General features: G+C 44.6%; 1 protein-coding gene across 5 annotated transcripts in view; it reads right to left on the bottom strand.

The window, feature by feature from the left end:
- The window catches only part of CAMTA1 (calmodulin binding transcription activator 1), a 2,204,257-nt gene that overhangs the window by 239,344 nt on the left and 1,947,679 nt on the right, over positions 1-17,234 (bottom strand). For all 5 annotated transcript variants that reach the window (XM_073561724.1, XM_073561725.1, XM_073561726.1 and 2 more), the window contains one exon: positions 9,380-9,506. In XM_073561724.1, coding sequence (XP_073417825.1) covers positions 9,380-9,506 — 127 coding nt within the window. The remainder of the gene's footprint in view (positions 1-9,379; positions 9,507-17,234) is intronic.

Consider the following 17,234-nt stretch of genomic DNA (forward strand, 5'->3'; position numbering starts at 1 on the left):
GAAAGTTCTTCCTACTTTATAGTAAAGGGGGTATGTATTTGTGGCTTGATCCCAAATCTTTATGGCAATAGCTATTATTTCTCAACATTTCAAGCAAGAAGATTTCTGTTTTCACCAATGTTATCAAGAGTAAATGGAATTGCCCCTTAAAGGGAATATGTCATTAAGATCAACCCCAAACCACATACATGGCCATGCAAAGCTGTATCTTTGAAAGCTGAATACATTGACATCTTTCTTTCTTTTATCTGTTGCTGCATTACCAATACATCAGTGTTTTAATACTCATGCAAATGAGGCGTTAAGAGCTCTGAGTGTGACAGAGCACTTCCTGAGCTTGTGCCTCCCAAGTTTGCTTCCCACAGAGCAACAGCCTCTTTAGCTTGATTGGTAGCTCACTGTCTAATTTTCTTGCCTGGTGCCTGACATCACACAGACATTGTACTCAAGGCCGTATTTGGGGTTCATGCTGCTCTAGACACTTTATGTGGTCACTTCTCCTATAAGTAAGTTAGACTAAAAGTTCCCATACCCTTTAGATAATTGTTAAGTCCTGCACTGACATTATACTAATGTTGTCCGAACCCCACCGATACCAACAGTCTAATGTGTATGGGGTATCCGACAGATGATTGTTTGAGTAGATAAGGATGCGTTGTGGATGATTTCGAACTGCAGATCATTTTCCTATTCTAGGCCCACTGAACGATCATGTTAACGATCGTTCTGCATGCATGAATGTGCTGCCTGTCTATACAAGCTATGAACTCCTGATCACCTTTATATAGCTGGTTGGCGGTCGCTCTAAGGCTACGATTGGCCGATGTAAATGGACACTTGGATTCAGATACTTGACAGGTGCCAATGTGGTAATTGCAGGTACGCAGGATGCAGTGACGAGTCGCAAGACAATTTGGTGCTTTCTATAATAACGTTTATAAGACTAGAGGGAACTATCCTCAGTCACGGCTTGATCACCAAAAGGGGTAACACGGGTTGCCCTCGCAGGGACTCTAAAACAAGCAAACACAAACGGGTAGAACACGACTACTTCCGGCAATAGCCGGTCACTATAGGGCCGCGGTATGGCCGACCACGGGTCCGTAAATATATAGTCAACTTAGCCGTCCAGATGTCCCTCGCAATTCGGGATGGTGGTCTTTCGGCATAGTAGTCTCTGGGCCCAGTTGCTGAGGCGTTGGCGAAGTCTTTGCGTGCTCCGGTGCGCTGATGACACTGGAGCCCAACAGGCCCCGGCGGAGTCCTTGGACGGGTGGGCCACAGTCCCCGGACTGGGGCAAGCGACAGCGATGTAGGGTGGCGAATCACAGACCACCTGCGCAGCTAACAGCTGTGATGGGGAATCCGCGGCCAGCAGAGGCTCGGCCCCTGCTGCGGACCGGAACGGGACAGTGGTGGCCGGCGGCAGCACTGTACTTGCCGCGGCCACTGGTGAGAGCAGGTCGGCTGCAGCCGCGGGCTGGAGCAAGATGGCAGCAGCCACGGGCGACCGCAGGTAGGCCGCAGCCATGGGCTGGAGTGAGATGGCAGTGGCCATCGGTAGGCCGCAGCTGTGGGCCGAGGCGAGGCGGCAGCGGCCGCGGGTCAAACTGGGGCTGCAGTGGCCGTGGGCTGGAACGGGGCAGCAAATCTCGGATGATCGCCCTGGCACCGTCCCTCTGGAGTCCTCAGTCGGCGTCTTCCCTGGCACTGGTAGGTTGCTCTATCTTGCAGTCGCTCCAACGGTCTCCTGCTGCCTCTGCCCCGGTCTGCTGACTCATCGTCCCAGGGATTCCCCGCCTCCTTTATACTGGTCCCTCCCCCAGCTCATCTGTCTGTCACAACGGTCCGTTCTCGAACTCTGTCCCCCGAAGACAGTTTCCCCCGGAACCCAGATGACAGGTCCCTTGGTTCTGGCCCGGACACTCGACGGGGGCCGTTCCTCCCACACCATCTTCTTTCATTGAAGAGTTGTTCTATTCCCTTTCATCCTATCTGGTCCAGATGGCATGATGCTTTTTCGCAGCCCTAGCTTGTCTTTGCAGACTTCCCTCTTTGGTGTCAGTGTCATTATAATGCCCCTGAATACAAATATCTGTCCACGCTGTGTACTAAATAAGAGCTATTCTGTGCCCCTGAATAAATAATTGCCTCTCACTGTGCTTGCTACATACAACACCACGCTGTCCCTCCTATAAAAAATTACCTCTACATTGTCACACCTTATATACTGTACTCCCTTATTAACCACAACGGCCACACCGTCCCCTTATCAATTATGCCAACCAGACCGTACTGCTCTCTTGTGAACTAAGGCTTCCACACTGTCCTTATCTCCAGAATATCCTCCTCATGCAGCACCCACTAAACACCGTGCCCCTGCTTCATATCCCCTCTCCACGCTGCCCTTCTCCATATTGTCCCCTCACACCAACTCTTACTCTGTACATCTATAGCAAAAGCCCCTTGTACATTCCACTCTACTGAATGCTTACCCTTTATCGGCTCCACATCTTTGCCACCTCTGCAGCATAATCACGTTGCTGAACGCTGCAGCGGGGAGTTGATTCGTGCGCCTCTGAATCCGGGAATGCCTGTGCACTTGCATTGTCATTTGCAATCATGCCTTAATGACACAATCTGCAACCCTAGGCACTGATCCTCTGGTACTGAATTGCAAATACAGCCATGAGTGTGCTACCAATTTAGCTATTTGGGGAGGTAGGATGTTGATCTTACTTACAGATTCCCTTTAAGCATCTAGACAAATTGTAGGTTGAAACAGATAGATCAATCACTATATGGGTAATTTTAACTTGATTTAGAGCTACCATTAAGTACAGTGGGTATGGAAAGTATTCAGACCCCTTTACATTTTTCACTCTTTGTTTCATTGCAGCCATTTGGTAAATTCAAAAAAGTTCATTTTTTCTCATTAATGTACACGCTACACCCGATCTTGACTGAAAAAAAACAGAAATGTGGAAATTTTATTAAAAAAGAAAAACTCAGCACCCTTTTGAGCTAGCACAGCCATGAGTCTTCTTGGGAATGATGCAACAAGCTTTTCACTCCTGGATTTGGGGATCCTCTGACATTCTTCCTTGCAGATCCTCTCCAGTTCTGTCAGGTTGGATGGTCAACGTTGGTGGACAGCCATTTTCAGGTCTCTCCAGAGATGCTCAATTGGGTTTAGGTCAGGGCTCTGGCTGGGCCAGTCAAGAATGGTCACAGAGTTGTTCTGAAGCCACTCCTTTGTTATTTTAGCTGTGCACTTAGGGTCATTGTCTTGTTGGAAGGTGAACCTTCGGCCAAGTCTGAGATCCAGAGCACTCTGGAAGAGGTTTTCATCCAGGATATCTCAGTACTTGGCCATATTCTTGTTTCCTTCATTTGCAACCAGTCATCCTGTCCCTGCAGCTGAAAAACATCCCCATAGCATGATGCTGCCACCACCATGTTTCACTGTTGGGATTGTATTGGGTAGGTGATGAGCAGTGCCTGGTTTTCTCCACACATACCACTTAGAATTATCACCAAAAAGTTCTATTTTCATCTCATCAGACCAGAGAATCTTATTTTTCATAGTCTGGGAGTCCTTCATGTGTTTTTTTAGCAAACTCTATGCAAGCTTTCATATGTCTTGCACAGGGGAGAGGCTTCCGTCGGGCCACTCTGCCATAAAGGCCCGACTGGTGGAGGGCTGCAATGATAGATGACTTTGTGGAAATTTCTCCCATTTCCCTACTGCATCTGTGGAGCTCAGCCACAGTGATCTTGGGGTTCTTCTTTACCTCTCTCACCAAGGCTCTTCTTCCACGATTACTTAGTTTAGCTGGAAGGCCAGGTCTGGGAAAACTTCTGGTGGTCCCAAACGTCTTCCATTTAAGGATTATGGAGGCCACTGTGCTCTTAGAAACCTTGAGTACTGCAGAAATTCTTTTGTAACCTTGGCCAGATCTGTGCCTTGCCACAATTATGTCTCTGAGAACCTTGGCCAGTTCCTTTGACCTCATGATTCTCATTTAGTCTGACATGCACTGTGAGTTGTGAGGTCTAATATAGACAGGTGTGTGCCTTTCAAAATCAAGTCCTATCAGTTTAATTAAACACAGCTGGACTCCAATGAAGGAGTAGAACCATCTCAAGTAGGATCACAAGGAAATGGACAGAATGTGACTTAAATATGAGTGTCTGAGCAAAGGGTCTGAATATTTATGACCATGTGATAAAAAAATTTAGTTTTTAAAAATTAAAAACTTTTCTTTTTTAATACATTTGCAAACATTTCTACATTTCTGGCTTTTTTCAGTCAAGATGGGGAGCAGAGTGTACATTAATGAGAAAAAAAAGAACTTTTTTGAATTTACCAAATGGTTGCAATGAAATAAAGAATGAAAAATTTAAATGGGTCTGGATACTTTCCGTACCCACTGTAAAAAGAAGATTGATCTGGGGATAGGTTACTCCAATAGGGTCCTGGAGTTGGGACAGTAAGGATAGTCATGGTCTGTATTACACCTTCTCCTTGATATATACTATACTGAGTTACTGCCCTGATGGCCCTGTCAGTAGACTGTCATTCAAGCTCTGCAATTTTCCAAGATCATTTCCTACTGGATTTATCATGGCACTAACAGAAATAAGCTTCAAATTTGGGCTACAGTCAGCAACAGGGCCTAGATGTGCATATGACTTTGTATTATAGGTGTAGACAGGAATTGTCCCCAATCCAGGACTTGTAAAACAACACTTTGAGCAATCTTCTGGATGTGTCAAGACTATTCCAAAATATTTTTGTACTCAGAACAATACCTGTTGGCTTGTCTCCTTGTTTTGATTTGCTTACATTTTGCTATTTGTATATTTTGATCGATTGACCTTGTATGTGTATATTTTAATTTTATGTGTTATAAGTTATGTTGTAATGTTTTCATAATTTGGTTTTCTGTCCCAGAAACTTTGTGTTACACCACTATGATGTTATCTTGGAAGAAGTAGACATGTAAGAGAGGCGGCTTGGTGATTGACAGAAAGGTGATAACATCGTCTATAATGAGGAGGGTATTTTGCTACCACTTGAGACATCTACATCCTTATGGGAGAATTGGCCTTGATCCACTACAGCTCTCCTCATGACAATTAAGCCCCCTGTATTGACTGCCTTCCTATAATAATGAGAGCTGCACATATAGAAGTCGTTATAAATAGAACCTTAATTACCAATGATTGGAGTAATCCAGAGGCAATTCCAAAGGGGCTTTTATGTTTAACAGAAGCAAAAATGCAAAGAAAATTATGTATTAATATGTTAGCAACTGCACTCCAGTGAACCAATACCTTTAAAGAGAATTTCCACCGGTAAATAGAAAAATAAATAAATAAATCAACAAGGTCTTTTCCTTTCTTGTGCCAAATATTCTTTGCAGTAAATAGGTCCTTGATATCTGAGCAGAACCAGATGGGTCTGTGTAAAACAGCAATTCCAGTCCTTCTAGATTGCTATATCTACCATTATTGCCTTCCGATTACACAATATCCACTTATTCCCTGGAGCAGAGTTATTCAAATACTGATTAATTTCCTAAATACATTAGGCTACAATTTATTGTATGCATTTAATCATATAAGTAGGACAGATTTATTGTCTGCCCAAGAAAATGTTACAATCATAACCTTCAAAGCTCTAATAGTAACATTAATATATCAAGAGTCACTATAATAGCGGAGGAAATGTTGTTTAGCAATTAATCTCTCTGTTTCCTGGGTATGTATAGTATGTATCATATTGTATCTATCTATTATCTTTCTATCTATCTATCTTTTTGCTTTGTAGCGCTGGGGTCTCCCAATATTTACAGTTGAAACCAGAAGTTTACATACACTATATACTGTAAAAAGACACATCTACATGTTTTTCTCAATATCTGACACGAAATCAGAATGACCCTTTCCCACTTTAGGTCAATAATGATTACCATAATTATTTATATTTGCCAAATGCCAGAATAATGAGAGAGAGCGAGCGAAAGAGAGAGAAAGAGAGAGAGAGAGAAAATGTACCATTGCCCTTAAACTGAATAACTTGGGTCAAACGTTTGGGATCACCTTCCACAAGCTTCTCACAATAGTTGGCCGGAATCTGGGCCCATTCCACCTGACAGAACTGGTGTAACTGCTCGCACCTACCTTTTCAGTTTTGCACATACATTTTCAATAGGATTGAGATCAGGGCTTTGTGATGGCCACTCCAAAGCATTGACTATGTTATTGATAAGTCACTTTGTTACCTTTTTGGCAGTATGTTTCGGGTCATTGTCCATTTTGAAGACTCATTTCCTCCCAAGATTTAACTTTCTGGCTGATGTCTCGAGATGTTGCTTCAGTATTGCCAGATAATCTTCTTTTCTCATTATGCCATCTATTTTGTGAAGAGCTCCAGTCCCTCCTGCAGCAAAACAACCCCACAACATGATGCTGTCACCCCCATGTTTCACAGTTTGGATGGTGTTCTTAGTCTTCCAAGCTTCTCCCTTTTTCCTCCAAAAGTAACAATGGTCATTATGCCCAAAAAGGTCAACTTTAGTTTCATAAGACCACAGGACATGTCTCCAAAAATTAAGGTCTTTGCAAACATTAATCTGTCTTTTTTATGTTTGTTTCGGAGTAATGGCTTCTTCCTGGCAGAGTGGCCTTTCAGCCCATTTTGATATAGTACTTGTTTCACTGTGGATATTAACACAATCTTACTAGCTACCACCATCATCTTCACAATGTCTTTTGATTTTGTCCTTGGGTTAATATACACATGTCGGACCAAAGCACATTCATCTCTGGGGCACAGAACCAGTCTACTTCCTGAGTGGTATGATGGCTGGACATTCCCATCTTGTTTGTACTTGCGTAAGATTGTTTGTACAGATGAACGAGGCACCTTCAGGTATCTTGAAATTGTACCCAAGGAGGAGCCAGACTTGTGCAAGTCCACAATTCTCTTCTTGATATCTTGCCTGATTTCTTTAGACTTTCCCATGATGCTACACAAAAAAGCAGTGTGTTTCAGGTGTGCATTAAAATACATCTACAGGTTTGTCTATAGTTAATTCAGATGTTGTCAAAAAATTCAGAAGCTTCCAAACACATGACATCATCATATAGGCAGTCCAGAATTGTTTATAGGCATAGTAATCTTAGTACAGTATATGTAAACTTTTGACTTTGCAGTAAGTAATAAAAATGTCTTAAAACGTTCTCTCTTTCATTATTGTGGCATTTTGCAAATATTAATAATTATGGTAATCCTAAGTGTCCTAAAATGGAAAAGGTTTATTCTGATTTCATATCAGATATTGAGAAAAACATGCCGATGTGTCTTTTTTTATCATGTATGTAAACTTCTGGTTTCAACTGTACATGAGTTTTGTCCCAAATTCCATAGACATACTGATAGAGGGTGTGAGCCCCAATTGGAGACTGTTATGAAATTGTCTATAAAGTGCTGTGGAATATGTTGGTGCCATATAAGCAAGCATTATAAATAAATCTATTTAACTATTGAAAGGGAACCTGAGAACTGATACATTCCGCCCGATCTACAAGCAGCATGTATCAGATGCTGGCTGCATGATTTCAACCATGTTTGTTTTACTTTGGAATTCTGTGGCGTTCCGGAGGAAAACATAGTTTTAAAGCTGTTGGCTTCTCCCCTTGCTCTGCTTGTGGCAAGTTTGATAATTTCATAGTTTTTAAAGGTTGAAGGTAGACTAAAGTCCATCAAGTTCAACCTATAGCCTAACATGTTGATCCAAAGGAAGGTAAAAACCCCAATGGGCAGGTTCTAATTGCTCCATATTAGGGAGAGATCGCTGATGCGTCACAAAGTCAGCGATCTCTGTGTGACGGGGCCTTAAGAGTCACGTATGCTGTATATGACTATCATACTACAGCCAGTGCTGGATACATGCTGCCCGTGGATTGGGCATCATGTACTAGCTCTCATACCTTTAATATATGTTTCTATGTTCATACCTTTTAATATATATTTCTATGTTATATATTTCCATTGAGGCCGCGGGAGTGCATTGCAGTCACATGCATAGCTGTGAGTGCAATGCAAAATAAAAGTTAGTGTTGGTCTTGGGCCAGCTATTTTGTCGAAGGCAGATTCAAGAAAACCGGCAATGGGCTTTTATTTTTGAAGTGGACTACAGGATAGTATTGGGGCAGTCGGCTTCCTCCTGGCCGGGTCTTCCATGTGGCCTATGGCCACAGGTTCCTTGTAAAAACCCTGCAGCAGAGGGTGAGGAGTGTCAGTTTTGGTTTGCAAGCATGCAGAGCAGGAGCTCTGTAGAGCTCAGCCTGTGTGAAGCAACATAGAGCCCAGAGCCAAAAGGCCTGGCACCCCTCAGCGTACACAGCGGTACAGCCGCCCGCGGCAGCCGGTCTCGGTTACGGGCTGTCTTGTTTTGCGGCTGTGATCCGGAGGATCCTATTTACTTTCGGTTTGTGACTATGCTGACCATTAAAAAATACTTTGTTTTGAGCCTTCCTGGGTCACTGCCTGTCTGTCACACTGCACCAATTCCACTCTACTACAGCGTATAAAAATAATAAAAATGATAATTATAATAACAAATACTGCACATCACTAATTTGTTACAAAATAGTAATACAAGGAATACAAAATAATTACAGTTATTACTGTGTATGAGCATAGTAATTATAATTGTAATACTCATTATGATGATTATGTTTTTACTTTACTTTTTATCACTAATTTATTTAAAAAATAATCAGTCACTAGGTTTATGGTGCAAAAGTAGGGTCTGAAATCCTGATTCTAAATCTGGACTTCTTGCTATAGTTTTGACAAAACACTGTTGTGTCTAATGCAGCTCTGCTATTCTTCTCAATAATGAGATGCTATGTAGTCCTAGGTCTCCATGAGCTCCTGGTTAACACCTCCTTCCTTCAGTGATTGACAGCTGTCAGTCTATACGCTGTGTAGGCAGAAAGTTGTCAATCAGAGGTACAGGCGGCATTAGGCGGTGCTCACCATGAAGCAGAGTAGCAGAGCTGCAGCATGTAAATTTATGATTTTATCAAAACAAAAGCAAAAGTCTAGTAAGTGATATAATGCTGGAATCATGGTGTCTGCTCCTATTTTATGATGTTCTTAAAGTGGGAAAAATAAACCTGCTGATAGATTTCCTTTAATGTATAATAAAAGCAAATAAAAATACAAGTAGCAAACAATAATGGTAACATAATTATTTCATTATATTATTTTTTTTTGGCCTAATAAACCATTTCAAAGCTTCTCACTATATAACAAGTATTTATCTAGCATTTGTTGAACTCCTTATTAAATATCTCCTACCTGGGCAGTAGCAGCGCAGGACACCTGGTTGGATAAGAGATGCAGGCACTGAGATCTGGTCAAACAAACAGCTATAATTATTGCTGGCTTCCTGCCATGGCCCCGTAATTAAGACTTTCACTCCTCCCTGAAAAGACAGATTCACAAATATACCGTAAGATGGATAATAACACTTGTGTCGGTAACAAAACACTTCAAGTAAAAACAATATTTGATGGAATCGCTAAAAACAGTGCTATCATTACATTACAATTTTTTCATATAACAATTCTTAAAGTGGAGTTTTGTGATTTTAGCTTCATAATTTATTGTGAAAATCACTTTAAGCGCAATGAGTTTGAATGCAGGATTCAGAGATACGTGTCCTGGGGCCAAACATCCCTGTATCAATAAGAAAACACGGATATTAAATTGGAAGATGATAGCAAACGCTGATACAGATTGTTACAGAGGCCTGTCATGCACTACTGTCCTCCATGTCTAATGCAAGCTCTGTCACTCTCTACCTGTCCTTCATGTGTAGTGTGGGCTCTGTCACTCTCTACCTGTCCTCCATATATAGTGTGGGGTCTATCACTCCCTACCTGTCCTCCATATATAGTGTGGGGTCTTTCATTCTCTACCTCTCCTCCATGTGTAGTGTGGGGGCTGTCACTCTCTACCTGTCCTTCATGTGAAGTGTGAGGTCTGTCACTTTCTACCTGCCCTCCATATGTAGTTCGGGGTCTGTCACCCTCCAGCTGTCCTCCACGTGTAGTGTATAGCCTGTTACTCTGTACCTGTCCTCCATGTGTAGTATGGGGTCTGTCACTTTCTACCTGTCCTCCATGTCTAGTGCAAGCTTTTCACTCTCTACCTGCCCTCCATGTGTAGTGTTGTGTCTGTTACTCTCTACATGTCCTCCATGTGTAGTGTGGGGGCTGTCACTCTCTACCTGTCCTTTGTGTGAAGTGTGAGGTCTGTCACTTTCTACCTGCCCTCTATATGTAGTTCGGGGTCTGTCACCCTCCAGCTGTCCTCCACGTGTAGTGTATATGTGGCGCCCCCAGGAGTATGGTCGCCACAGTGGCTTTGCCTTCCTCCAGGGGAGGGTTGTTAGGAATCTGTGTCCTGCCATACTTATGCAGAGATCCAGATCCTCACATTTGTCTCCAGAGGCTAAGTCCTTTCAGCCAGCTTCTGAGCATGCTCCTGGAATGAGCTCCCATTGGAGTTCAGGAGTCAGGTGCTCAGGTCCTGCTCCTGATTCCATTGGCTTAGCTCAGGGCTCTGGAGATTTCTGGCAGGTCCCGTACGCTATAAAAAGTGCACATGGCCGCTATGCCATGCGCTAGTATTTTCATACTGCTGCTGTATGTATGGTGACGGATGCTTGGACTGGTGACTGACTTATTAAGAAACCCCTTCCCTCTGATAATACGATTGTGTGAGTGATTGGGCAGCCGCCAGTAGCAGCGCCAGCGCGCTCCAGCTATTCCTGTCTCAGCAGCTAGCGTCCTGCATCGCGCCAGCCGTTCACACCGCGCTGCGATTGCAGTTCCTTGAGCGTTCGCAGTTGCGACGTCTCGCACCTCTTTTTCACGGTAGGTCTTGTCTGAGTAGTTCTGACATTTAAGACTGCTCCTGTGACACTTTATTACCGTGTCGCTGTTTTTCTGTGGCTTAGGCTAATTTCACACTTGCTTTTTTTTGCAGCGCGTTTTTCCCGCAAAAAAACGCATTGAAAAAATGCATACAAAAGCATACAACTGCTGCGTTTTTTTCAAGCATTTTTATGAGCATGCATGAAAAAAACGCAGCATTTTTATGCGTTTGTATGCGTTTTTAGTGCGTTTTTACCGCGTTTGCGTTTTTTCCAAACATTAGGTGGCCCCTCACACTAACCCAAACCATGACTTTACTAACCCTAACCCTAACCCTGACCCTAACCCTAACCCTAACCCTAACCCTGACCCTAACCCTAACCCTAACCCTGACCCTAACCCTAACCCTGACCCTAACCCTGACCCTAACCCTAACCCTGACCCTAACCCTAACCCTGACCCTAACCCTTAACCAAACCATACTTAACCCTAACCCAAACCCTAAACCCTAACTAACCCTAACCCTGACCCTAACCCTAACCCTAACCCTGACCCTAACCCTAACCCTGACCCTAAACCCCCTTAACTAACCCTAACTCTAACCCAAACCCCTAAATTACATGGTTAACAAAAAAAACGCATGTGCAAAAAAACGCATACATAAGCATGCCAATGCGCACATATGCGCACCCATAGACTTATAATGGGTGTCTTGCTGTAAAAAAACGCATTGCGCGCGCATGCGTTTTTTTGAGGCAAGTCGGACGCCCAAAAAATGCAACAGGATGCATTTTGTGCGCCCGAGCGCATACCGCAAAAAAACGCATGCGCGCAAAAACGCATACAAACGCGTGTGTATGCGCACATAAGCGCATCCCATGCAAAGTATAGGGAAAAAAAACGCATGCGTTTTTTAGCGCTAAAATCCCGCGAAAAAAAACGCAAGTGTGAAATCAGCCTTAAACAGACACAGCGTTTTTGTGGACTTTAAGGCTGCGGCTCTTTGTCTTTAACAGAGCTTGCTTCAGTGCACTCCAGGTGCAGTTAACCCCGTGCACATTAATACCATAGTGCTCTGCCTCTGTAGCAGCGGTCATATCACCTGCCGCATGGTGGACCCCGAGTGGCGAAGGCACTTTAATTATTTTTTTTTTTTTAGTGCCTTCCGCCACTCCTAACAAGGGTAATGCCAGGCTTGGAGGCAATGATGGGTCTCTCTCGCAGTCAATCCATACATGCAACACAGTTCCACTCCAGGCCAGCAGGGGGAACTCTGAACAACGATTAAGGGGAGGAGTGCTCTCTGAAGGCCAGGAGGAAGGGGAGTGCAGTTAGTCTGCGGAGGGTGAAGTGTGCAGACATGTAGAGAGCTGCTGGAGGTTGAGCTAGGAAAGGAGAGCTCCCTCACAGTGAGAGCGCAAGAACTGGAGCCTGGTCTCCACGGCTGTATGGATACTAACGGTCCTACAGCAGATACCAGAGGAGTAGGCTGTAAATGCCCTACTCCCATCTAAGACTTGAGGCACAACAGCAGCTTGGATAGCCAGGACTCCGGAGAAGGGAGTCCCCGAGAGAGGCTACAGCTGTCTGCTGTGCAAGTAAGGTTCTTGGGAACATCTGACAGGAGGAACTTCAGAGTAACTTAGTACTGGAGTACTTCATTCAAACAAGCGCTAGGAAGGAGACTGCACAGCCCGTCTGCTGAGAGAGAATCCCTGAGTTGCTTCCCAGCTAGCCTGCTCCGTTACCATCTGTAATCAGGACCCTGGACTGCAGTTATCAAGTAAAGGTACAGAAATTGCACCCCGCTGTGTCTTGTCTGCTTCTTACCTTTCCGGCACTGCTACATCCCCGTGCCAACCACATCTACACTGCCCTGGGACTATAGCTTCACCTTTGGGGAGCTTTTATATCCTTGCTGCACCATACCATCAGTCCCAGTGGATCTGCATGCAGCGTCGGCTTAACATCTCCCTTGAGGAGCACCACAGGTAGTGTCACGAACTATTCCATTCCATTAACTACATTCCCCCATTACTTGGGCGCCCAGGGCCACGGACGGGTCACCGCTGCTGTGACACATCCCACTGACACTGGCCCGGTACCGAGTACCCCACAGCCCTGGGAGGGCGACCCATATAGCCTGTCACTCTGTACCTGTCCTCCATGTGTAGTATGGGGTCTGTCACTTTCTACCTGTCCTCCATGTCTAGTGCAGGCTTTTCACTCTCTACCTGCCCTCCATGTGTAGTGTTGTGTCTGTTATTCTCTACATGTCCTCCATGTGTTGTGTGGTGTCTGTCACTCTCTATCTGCTCTCCATGTGCAGTCTAGGGTCTGTCACTTTCTACCTGTCCTCCATGTGCAGTGTGAGGTCTATCATTCTCTACCTGTCCTCCATGTGTAGTGTGGGGTCTGTCGCTCTCTACCTGTCCTCCATGTATTGTGTGGTGTCTGTCACTACCTGCACTCCATGTGCAGTCTAGGGTCTGTCACTCTCCACCTGTCCTCCATGTGTAGTGCAAGGTCTATCATTCTCTACCTGTCCTCCATGTGTAGTGCGGGGTCTGTCACTCTCTACTTGCCTCCAAGTTTAGTGTAGGCTCTGTCACTCTCTACCTGTCCTCCATAAATAATGCGGGGTCTGTCACTCTCTACCTGCCCCCCATGTGTAGTGTATAGCCTGTCACTCTGTACCTGTCCTTCATGTGTAGTACGGGTTCTGTCACTTTCTATCTGTCCTCCAAGTCTAGTGCAGGCTTTTTCACTCTCTTCCTGCAGTCCATGTGTAGTGTGGGGTCTTTCACTCTCTCCCTGTCCTCCATGTGTAATGTGGGATCTGTCGCTCTTTATCTGACCTCCATGTGTAGTGTGGTGTCTGTCACTCTCTCACTGTCCTCCATGTGTAGTGCGGGGTCTGTCACTCTCTACCTGCCTCCAAGTTTAGTGCAGGCGCTGTCACACTCTACCTGTCCTCCATGTATAGTGCGGGGTCTGTCACTCTCTACCTATCCTCCATATATGCAGTGCAGGCTCTGTCACCCTCTACCTGACCTCCACGTGTATGTATAGCCTGTCACTCTGTACCTGTCCTCCTTGTGTAGTATGGGGTCTGTTTCTCTCTACCTGTCCTCCATGTGTAGTGCGTTCGGTCACTCTCTACCTGCCCTCCATGTGTAGTGCGGGGTCTGTCACTCTCTAACTGTCCTCCATGTGTAATGCGTGGTCTGTGACTCTCTACCTACCCTCCATATGTAGTGTGGGGTCTGTCACTCTCTACCTGTCCTCCATGTGTAGTGCGTGGTCTGTCACTCTCTACCTGACCCATGTGTAGTGTTGGGGTTGTCAATCTCTACCTGTCCTCCATGTGTTGTGTGGTGTTTGTCACTCTCTACCTGTCCTCCATGTATAGTGCGGGATCTGTCACACTCTGCCTGTCCTCTATGTGTAGTGCGGGGTCTGTCACTCTGTACCTGACCTCCATGTATAGTGCGGGGTCTGTCATTCTCTACCTGTCCTCCATGTATAGTGCGGGATCTGTCACACTCTGCCTGTCCTCTATGTGTAGTGCGCGGTCTGTCACTCTGTACCTGACCTTCATGTGTAGTGCGGGATCTGTCACTCTCTACCTGTCCTCCATGTATAGTGCGGGATCTGTCACACTCTGCCTGTCCTCTATGTGTAGTGCGGGGTCTGTCACTCTGTACCTGACCTCCATGTGTAGTGCGGGGTCTGTCATTCTCTACCTGTCCTCCATGTATAGTGCGGGATCTGTCACACTCTGCCTGTCCTCTATGTGTAGTGCGCGGTCTGTCACTCTGTACCTGACCTCCATGTGTAGTGCGGGATCTGTCACTCTCTACCTGTCCTCCATGTATAGTGCGGGATCTGTCACACTCTGCCTGTCCTCTATGTGTAGTGCGGGGTCTGTCACTCTGTACCTGACCTCCATGTGTAGTGCGGGGTCTGTCATTCTCTACCTGTCCTCCATGTATAGTGCGGGATCTGTCACACTCTGCCTGTCCTCTATGTGTAGTGCGCGGTCTGTCACTCTGTACCTGACCTCCATGTGTAGTGCGGGGTCTGTCATTCTCTACCTGTCCTCCATGTATAGTGCGGGGTCTGTCACTCTGTACCTGACCTCCATGTATAGTGCGGGATCTGTCACTCTGTACCTGTCCTCAATGTGTAGTGCGGGTTCTGTCACTCTCTACCTGCCCTCCCTGTGTAGTGCATGGTCTGTCACTCTCTACCTACCTAGCATGCAGGCTACATCCGCCCTATAAAATGTTGATCGATATGTCATCTGCACGTTCTAATCCTCTAATGTGATGGTATTTGCTGTTATCAGGTGTTCCCCAATGGGTGAGATATTAAGGATGTGGAGCAGACATACCACTTGTAGGCTGTGATCCCGTTTTTGGTCATCTTGATAAATAGAGTCAGAGTCACTGAGTGTTTAGAGAATGGTAAATTAAATTTGTCCAGTTCATTTGCTCTGTTCAAAATATAAGGGTTTATGCTGCTTGTGCAATGACTCCACTACTCTGTGCTCCACATGTTACTGGCAGCCAAGTCTAATAAACCTTTCCAGCACATGAGCCATCATAAGGGGCTTAACAAGGGGAACCGCCATCAGTGAGGCGCAGCGTCACACTCTGGCACACTGATAGTGATGACTTCTGGGCTTTTAACTCTATTATTCTCATTATTGTTCAGCCCTAAGATTGCAAATGTCATCAAGGTCTTACAAAAAACATCAGGATTTTAGGAAATTTATTTTAATGTATGGAGCAGCTGCAGTCATGCTCCTGTGCACTACAGCACTATTGTGGGCTGGGAATAGACTATAATGGACAACGCTTTATCGAAAGTTTACTCATTTATTTTCTCCTCATTTTTTAAGATCCTTGCTTGTTTCCAGTGAATAGCAGCAATCTTGTGTGCATCTAGAGACTGAACACCTGTAGGGACCTAATAATTCGATTTTATCTGGATGGTGTGAAATAATGGGAATGTTACGTACACTCGACAGCCACGTATTCATTATCCAAACATCATTCTAAGAGGTGAATAATAAGGATTTAACAGAACTGTGTGTTTTGTGTCTTCTACGCTAATGGAGCTCCACAAATGGAAAATATTTAAATCAAAAGTTTACTAAAAAATAAAATAAAAAATACATAATACACTGAGCCAATACTGACATCTAGTGATCTTATGAGACATTACAGTATTTAGCAATTTATAGTGCTTTTCTTCTATAAAACATAAAAAATTCCCTATAAAACAAATTGTATAACTAAGTACCTACGTCCTCATCAACATGATGTTACAAATCATATGTACTGTTCAGCCATCCACATTCTCTTAAAGGCCCCATTACACGCAACGATATTGTGAACGATATTGTTGCAACGTCACCAGTTTGGTGACGTTGTAGCGATTTCAAAACAACATCATTGCGTGTGACACGTAGCAACGATCAACGATCAGTTGGCTGATCGTTAAGAGTTGCCTAATGATCTGGGCCATAAATCTATTGTTGGTCTCCTGCTGGGCAGCACACATCGCTACGTGTGACAGCGAGAGACCAACGATCAGCGAGCTCCCAGCGCCATACAGCAGACGCTGGGAGCTGGTATCCAGAGTAAACAGCAGGAAACTAAGCGCCGATCAGCGACACTCTTATATTTGAATCCCATTTTCTTCAAATTATTAAGAACGCTTGCCACACTGATGTAATAGACCTAGAAAACCGTTCCTCCTCAGGTGCTCCTGAAGAACGATTCCTATTGAAGGAGCAGAATTGAGGATGAAAACCACATGCCCCAAAGAATGGGGACTTGCCAGTAGATTCATGACAACAGTTATTCACAGCGACCTCAGCTAGAGGTAAATAAGAAACCCAATCCTCCTGATTGTCAGACACAAAGCACCTAAGTTATGTCTGAAGATTCTGATTTACTCGTTTACCCATTAGACTGAGGATGAAAAACAGATGAGAATGAAATATGAATCCCCAAAATGTTTTCCAAAATTTGGAAATAAATTGAACCCAAGGGATGGAATCAATATCAGATGGAATCTCATGCACTTTCTCGAATTCTTTAATGATAATTTGAGCCAAAGTCTTGGCATTCGGTAAAGCAGGTAGTGCAATGAAATGAGTCATCTTGCTGAATCTGTCCAGCACCACCAGTATAACAGTATTACTTGCTGACACGGGTATATCAGTGATAAAATAACTTCATGGTCTACAGGGAATCGCC

The sequence above is a fragment of the Dendrobates tinctorius genome, unplaced genomic scaffold (assembly GCF_039654945.1).
Source record: "Dendrobates tinctorius isolate UK_male_01 unplaced genomic scaffold, ASM3965494v1 ptg000326l, whole genome shotgun sequence".
NCBI lineage: Eukaryota > Metazoa > Chordata > Amphibia > Anura > Dendrobatidae > Dendrobates > Dendrobates tinctorius.